Source organism: Trachymyrmex cornetzi, unplaced genomic scaffold (assembly GCF_001594075.2).
Source record: "Trachymyrmex cornetzi isolate Tcor2-1 unplaced genomic scaffold, Tcor1.1 scaffold570, whole genome shotgun sequence".
Lineage (NCBI taxonomy): Eukaryota > Metazoa > Arthropoda > Insecta > Hymenoptera > Formicidae > Trachymyrmex > Trachymyrmex cornetzi.
This window is the reverse complement of record NW_017299883.1, coordinates 507,141-516,021: the sequence shown is the minus strand read 5'-3', so window position 1 is coordinate 516,021 and position 8,881 is coordinate 507,141. Positions and strand designations below refer to the sequence as shown.

At 36.2% G+C, this 8,881-nt stretch overlaps 1 protein-coding gene across 2 annotated transcripts in view; it reads left to right on the top strand.

Moving 5' to 3' along the window:
- The first annotated feature begins 688 nt into the window (after window positions 1-688).
- The window catches only part of LOC108766196 (lymphocyte cytosolic protein 2), a 15,566-nt gene continuing 7,373 nt past the window's right edge, over window positions 689-8,881 (top strand). The window contains exons 1-5 of one of the 2 annotated variants that reach the window (XM_018515354.1): window positions 689-1,165; window positions 3,817-3,879; window positions 4,599-4,657; window positions 6,149-6,768; window positions 6,862-7,202. In XM_018515354.1, the coding sequence (XP_018370856.1) occupies window positions 1,082-1,165; window positions 3,817-3,879; window positions 4,599-4,657; window positions 6,149-6,768; window positions 6,862-7,202 (1,167 nt within the window). In that variant the 5' untranslated portion in view covers window positions 689-1,081. The other variant, XM_018515353.1, reaches the window with a different exon arrangement.

Sequence of the window (8,881 nt, the reverse complement as noted above, 5' to 3'; positions counted from 1 at the left end):
ATTGACCAATCACAGTTGAATATTCTTCTCATATTCGACAGTGATTGATCAATTCTTACAACTACAACTATTTACAACCACACTTACGCAATTGTAGAATGGGCTTTACATGAAGCGCAATAGAAGTGTTGTTATTTACGTAAATACAAAAATCGTGAGATAATGTTGCTATTTTCCAACGTATTTCATAGCAGAATTACAAGTTTTGATCATTTGTTGTGATTAGAATATTATTATTAAAATTAAATTAATATGTAGTTAAACTTTGCTTTACGTTTTTGTTTATGAGTTAAATGAATAAAAGTTTACAAAATGTTCTAGTTTTCGCACTATGATGTAAGCCTAGGTTTTTTTATCGCTACACTCTCTGAACTGATGCATACGGTGCAATAAATTGAAGCGAAATAAATATACGTTTCCAGGGAAGTATTTCTTATTTGTTTTATTATATATTGTTATAACTTTTACTAAAAGCATTGAACGTCGACGGATTTCGTTTCACAATCATTGTCGAGGGCGGATTACTAATAAGAACTAATATGACTCATTCTTATTTCCAGTGAAGGGGATATAAGCCTTGACGAAAAAGAAATTTAGATTTTCATCAATCTGTCAAATATCATCTTTTCGTGTCATTTTTCTTTGGTATTTTTTTCAAAAGGAAATCAAATTGATCAGGAGAGTCATCAGAAATTAAGATTACGTATCACGGGAGTCATATGTCAAAGATAATAATACTTGGACAGTCACGAGCGTGAAATTAGGCATAGATCATGATTCATGCAAATATGCCAGCAGGGGAGGGCCCTCACCTTACGCGAGACAGGCCTGGCAACGCAGGTGCGCCATGAGAAACTAACCAATCGTGCGAATGGACATTGGCGAGAGTGGTGGTCACGAGTAGGGCAGGAGTGAGAAGTGAGAAACGACGAGAAGAGAGAAGAGAGAAGAGAGAAGGGGAGACCTGTCAGACGGTCGGCACCGGACACGGTCACAAAAAGCTGATGCAGACGTCGTCGGACGACGAACGTGCACGTGCAGTGGTCAGTTTTTTTCTTCTTCGCGTCTGCGGTGGCCCGCGATGTCCAAGAAGCTATCGCGGGCCGATGCCCTCAACAACATCTCCACCTGGGACACAGAGGGAGTGTTGTGCCTGTTGCGCAAGGTGAGTGAAGTTCGTCGCGGTTGGCTTAGCTTCCGCCGCGCCGCTGTCGCGCCTCACTTCGCGCCGCTCGAGTCAAGTTGCGGAGCGCTGAATCAGCTGAATAGATGCAACTTTTCGGCGGACACCGACTGTCACAGTGGTCACAGTCAAAGGCGCAACCGCACGGAGCAACATCGGGAGCACCTAGCACCGTGCCACAGGCAAGAAAGAGAAAGAGAGAGAGAGAGAAAGATGCAAGGCGCACGTGCGCATCAAAAGCGGTAAATACGCGAGTATTTATAGCATGACTTCTATAGAGAGGAGAGGATCGCCGCGGAAGAGGCGCAAGCAGACTCGCTAGGATTCCCGAGCAATTTTTCGACGATTGAGTTGAGGTTACCGACCTTTGCCGGTTTTCTCTCTTATTCGCGACTTTCCATGCTTCTCATACTCGTAAATTTTTTATCTTTTTCCATAAACGTACCCAGATAGCCAAGTCTATAGAAAACAGATTTTTTTAATGTCTGCTACACACTATGCCAACCAAATGACAACAGAATTAGATATACATAATACTGTTGACAGACTGCTAGAAAAAACGTAACAGAATCTGCAAGCGTCAGATAATGTCGGCAGGATCTGCTCAGTTTCTGCCAACAATTTGCCTTCACATTATGTCGATAGGCGATGTTAACACAACACAAGCCTAATGCGGACGCAGTTGATAGCAGACTGCTGTCATTTTCTGTTCGAACTTGCTGAGTCTGTTAAAAGACTACAGCATTTGACTATCTGGATATTATCTTATATGCTGAAGATACTATAAAGGAATCAAGGATCTAGCAAATCAAATTCTGATGTAGAAATCTAACAAATATTTGAATATTTTGAATAATTATAGAGTTAGCGAGATGCAAAGAAGAGGATTCTGTAATTTTATTATAAGAATAAATTTTTGTTTATAATAGATTTTATTATAAAATATGTATATAATAATAGATACAAATTCTTTGTGATGCAACTATAACGTTTATCTTACCCAAATTTTATGTGTACCTAATAGAAGTTTCGAAAGTGTCTCAGAGATATCTTTTAGATATATTGTCTAGGCATTCTTTAAAAAAGGCACATTTGGAAACACCACCATCCGAGTGGACCCATGTATCATTTTTTTCTTGTTTAATATTCAATGAACGTTAAAATAACAACGATAAAAATGAGTGGTGTTTCTGAACGCAAAAATAGGATCTTTGTACTTCATTGGTTTACTATATGAATTTCACGTTATTGCAGAATATCACAGAGAAACAGCTTTGTTTCTTTAGAAAGACGAATTTCTGATTCACAATAATGAGAGCGTTTTGCCTGAAGCATTAATCATCAAGCGTTAAAGACATTTCTGAAAAATGCGGCCAGCGAAAGGGACGCATTTCATTTGCATTTCTCCGCGTGCGATCGGGATTGCGCTTAACTTTCACGTATTCCTCGATAAACGCGTTTGCCAGTTTAAGACAACGATCGTTGTTTCCTTACCACAACTTTATTTCCCTTACTTCACGGAAGAAATGTTAGTCGGCTCCGATTTCTTCCTCAATCATCATTCCATACGACTGAAATATAAATTAATTATAAATTCTTTTTTTTACTGAAATATTTAACTTTTCGTAAAATACGAAAATCTGGAAGTGCATTAAAATTAATGAGCGATAGTATATATGTATTCTTTAAATGAATTTATATCTCAGAAATATATAACTGCGCGCCGATTACTTTCGAATTTTTAACCTAATCAATCTTAAATATTAATAATTTCCCCAAATTATACTAAATTAAGTATTTTTGAAGTGCTTTTAAGAGCAATAAACAGAATTAAACTATCTGTTATATCTTAGACGATACAAGCCAAAGAAGCGGTCATACATAATATACAAACAAAACTAAAGTACCTTTCCAAATCGACATAGAGGATTGTTTCAGTGTAAATTACTTTCTGATTCTGATTTTGGTATTCCCAAGATATACACAGTATACCCCTTGTTGTTGAAAAGGCATCTCTCTCAAACTTGGAACGAACAAGAGTAAAATATCTTCTTTTGTTCGTTTGATGTTTTGTCCAATTTTGTTTATTACTTCTAAAAGCACCTAATTTTGTATTTATTTGTTGTATTTTGTTGTAGATTGGATATGAATGTAGTACTCCCACCTTCAAACATGGATTTCTGCTAAACAACTTGAGCTCTAAAATTAGGAATAAATAATTAAATGAGTATCTAATTAACATTTGATTTTTATATCTTATTCCGATTTTCATCCGATTTCAGTAGAGATAATTTGAGTTTTTTCCCATAATTTACATTAAAAAAACATGAAGTCACACAGGAAGGAAACAATGGGAAAAGTAGGGAATATTTTATCCTACCTATACTAGTAGTCCGTCAGCGAGATAGAAATGTTAGAATTAGATAATAAATATCCGCGCGCAGTTATGTTTATGAAGATACTTTTTCTCGACAAATTATTGGACCGGATTTCCTCTTTTTTTTATTATTGATTAATAAAAGAATATTTCTTGGTGATATATGACAGATATCAATTTTTATATACATATATGTGTATACTCCTTATCAGTACCATATATCCTGTTTGACTGAGAGTATTTCCTCATTTTACAGAACGGATTGGAAGAATGTTGCAAGGCTGTGATGAAACGGCAAATCGACGGCGATGAGTTGCTGGTGAGTCAATTAGTATATTGCTATGAAAAGAACGACCGTTCAAGCAATTTCCTGATTTTTGTCTTCGGTTAATCCATCTTATGCCTTGCCGGTATTCTTGTTGATAATCCTTGAGTCGCTCGAATACAAACTACGAAGTGCCTTAAAAAATGGAGCGTTCAGATACTGGAATCTCAGTCTTCGCATTATCTATAATCAACTTGAAAAATATTATTTTTAACAGATATCAGCATAATATTTAAATATATTGGTTCAATTTTATAAGTAATATATATAATTTTTTACATATTAATTATTATATGATAATTATTATTATGATTTTCTAGAATTTATATCTTAATTTGTAAGAAGACATTTTTAGATCGTAGCTACGCGCACCTATCGCATATTTATCTTTTTATATTTAAAAAATATGTACTTTAGAAATTTATTTACGTGAATACGTATAACGATAATTTTTGACGTGGAAATTAAATGGTTTATCTGTCTGAAAATGTCTTCTCGGTGACTTAATAAATTTCCAAAATTGCTGATTTAACTTGTAATTAGACACTTGTAGTTAAAAACGCGTGTCAGGCGAGCGCGATAATTATCTACCCACTTCCACCGATAACGCACGAACTGCATTTTTTTCCGGTTGCAACAGCAATATATTTCGAGACAGCCGGCGGCGACGCGTGTTCTCTTAACAGGACCTTAATTAATTGTAATTATTCCAGCACTTGACGGATGGAAAGCTGGCTCTCTGGAAGAGTGACCTCACACGTCCACTGATAGGGTGAGAGAACGAACCAAATCCAGTTTTATTTCTGCCCGCATCGTACTATTTTCTCTGCTCTTCTCTTCGCGGAATCACGTGTTTCGTGATTTTCTCTCATAACGCATTCTCTCTTAACGGTATCGGATTATTCAGTATGTGAACAACTCATCGCATTCACATACCGTTTACAAGTGTTTACGTACTTAAGGAGCATGAACGCGTAAGGCATAATTCGACTAGATATTTCTTAAATAGAAAATGCCGCGTAATATATGATTAATACATGATTTTAAAGTCGTCTCGTTTTTAGATCTTTTCGTATTTTTTTAAATTTAGGATTTATCTTTATTTCCCGCGAAATAATTTTCTAGTAGCAAGAAATTGCTGACTTATACGACGCAGCAAGAATGTGGCTCATTCTTTATATAAAGACGCCGTCGCAAGCTATTTGCCTGGATGTGTTTCGCGCGACTGGATAATTATTTGATGACTGCAAGTCGTGCATAAATGCATAAGTCTACCGCGTGGGTCGTATTCGATCATTCCACTCCACATTCGTGTCGATTTAACATTTTATGGTTTAACGTTTTACACTGTTCTTTATTGCTTAACACAATTCTCTATTCCTTTTACACGAAAATTAACATTTTATTACAAGGTATTAGATAAATGTTCTTTTAATATTGATTAAAAAATAATGACAATAATAAATTCAATTAAATTAAAAATTAAATTGAAATAATAAAAAAAAGTAATAATGCCAATAACGAGCCGATAATAGATGTTCGTATGTGAATTTTTTAGCAAAATTGAAATGTGATAATAATTAGTTAAACATTAGTCCTGACAGTACTCATGCTCGCAAATATACATACTTAAATAAATACTTAAATAAAGCACAAATCTCCTTTTTAAGCTATTTAATGCATTAATATGATGAACCGTTATTGACATTGTTATTACTTTTTTTTATATTGTTTCACTGGATTGCGAGCCTCTAAAAATAATTTTTAATTTAAATTAAAATAAAAATGGGCTACGAACCAAAAAAAACTGGATATTTATTAGAAAAATGTATATAATGCAGATTGTAATAAATAATGAAACAGACGTTTCGAATGTTTCGATCTCTATTAGATTATTTTCAAAGACAAGTCATTTTGAGTGGCTTTTAATACGAATATCGAATGGCAGTTTGAAAAGTTATGTTATTACCAAATCGTAATTCTTGTTAAAGTGTTAAGATTTACGAACCGCTCTAGTAATGACAATTTTTATAATATTTTAAAATTGCCGTTCGACATTTTGTATTATGTACTATTCAAATGACTTGTTTTTGTCCAATAATGAAAATGATCTGATAACCGAATCGTCTCATTATATTTATTATAATTATTATATAAATCTTAGCATCAATAAGCGTCCAGCTTGCATTATTATTTTGCCCTCGCTTATATTATTATTGTCGTCCATTATTATTTCAATTGATATTGATTACTTCTGTCGCAGAAAATTATTGACATTTGTGCAAGAATTGAACAAGTCTCCAGAACTATATCTGCTGGACAAGATTATAGAAATACAACAAAACGATGATCACTTGAGCGATAGCGGTTCCTGGGGAACTGACTTCGAGGATGAAGCAGCCGAGGAAAATAATTCTACTGCAAATGTGCAAGAAATCATAAAACCAAGTCTGATCAAGAACAAGCAAATGTCTTTACAGAATAATGGGATACCGATTAGTAGAATACCAACGCTATTACAGCCGAAGAAAATAATAAAACCGGAGCAGGAAGAGACTTACGCCAATTGCAAATCTTCTCCAAACGAAGAGGAGAATATGTATGCGAATTGTCAAGAAATGAAACCACCACCGATGAGAAATGTTTCAAGGCTGCACAATGAATTGGAAAAAACTCTAGCCGAGAAATTAAAGTTGGAATTGGAAGAGTTAAAGCGAAGGAACGGTCCAACAAAGAAACCTGAAATCAGGTCGAAACCGGAGACTCTGCCATTGAAAAAAATTCCGATGACAGCTTCCGATAAGAAATCTCCGCAGAAATCTTTCCTGCACAATGGACCAAAGATGCACGAACGTGTTCCTAATGAACAAAGCAAAACACAAAGTTAGTCTTTTTTAAATGTCTTGATTTTTTCGATATGGGAATTTTGATTCTTTAATGTAATATTAGTAAATATTATATTGCTTGGATTTCCAGGAAGAATGGGTGTGCCGCCGCCACCGGAACCCAAGAGAAACAAGGATTACACGTCCGAGGAAATCAAGAAAGGAGCCGATAAGGAATTATCGATACCACCGATTATCTTAAGAAATTTTGACCTTGTGGCAAATTTACCGGCACAAACGGAAGAGAGCGAGGACGAGTATGAGCCATTCGACGAAAACATCATTGAGAAGAATGAGATCTCGCGAGTCGATAGTAAGCAGTCATTGCACAGCGGTCGCCAGGGATCAGTCGAAAGCGTTTACAAGCCTCCTAGTGCTGCGAGTCACGAGGAAGAAGAAGATTACGAGATATATGAATCTATCACGGAAACGGTAAGTCAAAACGGTCTTCAATGGCTTCTTCAGAATTATGCTTATGATTCAAGACACAGTGAATTAATCCCCATTAACCTGGAGCCCCCACCATCGAAAATCAAAATCGCGATAGGTAAAAAATTTAGTGCTCTTTATTTGCTAATTATTTGCTAAAAAAAAAATTTTTTTGCTCCAGCGGTTTAGTGGGAATAAAAAAATAAAATGGGAGGGTCCAGGTTAATATAAAGCTGGACCCCCCCCATACTGAAAAAAATAGATCCCGTGGTGCTACAAAGAAATTAAGCACACCAGATTTTTTTACTTTTTATTTGCTCGAAGATAGCGTAAATAAAATTCGGAAATTTAATATTTTTAATATTAAATCAATATACCAGCGATCGCGCAGCGAGAGCCTATACGGCCCGCGCCGCGCTACTTCAAGTCCCTTTTCTACCTCCACAGAATTATTTACTCGAATGTATTTGATATCAGAGTAATCGTTAGGTCACGTACTACGAAAATATGACCAAATCCGATTTATTTGCTAACTGCAAAGTGCCGAAAACAGCCGGGATGTCGAGCACGAGCACGCAGCCAATCAGCGCGCTGCGTATCAGTACCATCTTATATTGCTCGTGGAATGTCGTAAGAATTATTTGCTCGAATGTTATCGGTGCCACTACAATCCTGACACAATGCACTATCAAAAACTGCCAAATTTCGATTTATTTGCTAATTGTAAAGTGTTGAAAATATCGAATTAAGCGAGAACGCTCCGCGACGTACTTGCAGATGTGTTTCTAGCGTCCAGGAATTATTTGCTAGCACGATGTTGGTAGCAAATTAATCCTAGGACTGTATACTATCGATTCGTGACAAAATACGATTTATTTGCTACCAAAATCATGCGAGCAAATAATTCCTGGACGATAGAATCACATTTGGAAGTACGTCGCGGAGCGTTCTCACTTAACTCGACATTTTCAACACTTTAGAATTAGCAAATAAATCAAAATTTGGCAGTTTTCGATAGTGCATTGTGTCAGGATTGCAGTGGCACCGATAACATTCGAGCAAATAATTCTTACGACATTCCACGAGCAATATAAGATGGTACTGATACGCAGCGCGCTGTTTGACCGCGCGCTCGTGTTCGACATATGGACTTTTCAGGACTTTACAGTTAGCAAATAAATCGTGTTTTGGCACGAATCGATAGTATACAATCCCAGGATTAATTTGCCACCAAAATCATGCGAGCAAATAATTCTCACGACATTCCACGAGCCATTTAAGATGGTACTTATACGCAGCGCGCTGTTTGACGGCGCGCTCATGCTCGACATCCTGGCTGTTTTCGGCACTTTACGATTAGCAAATAAATCGGATTTGGTCATACTTTCGTAGTACATGATCTAACGATTACTCTGATATCAAATACATTCGAGCAAATAATTCTGTGGAGGTAGAAAAGGGACTTGAAGTAGCGCGGCGCGGGCTGTGTAGGTTCTCACTGCGCGATCGCTGGTATTGATTTAATATTAAAAATATTAAATTTCCGAATTTTATTTACGCTATCTTCGAGCAAATAAAAAGCAAAAAAATCTGGTGTGCTTAATTTCTTTGTAGCACCACGGGATCTATTTTTTTCAGTATGGAGGGGTCCAGCTTTATATTAACCTGGACCCCCCCCCCCC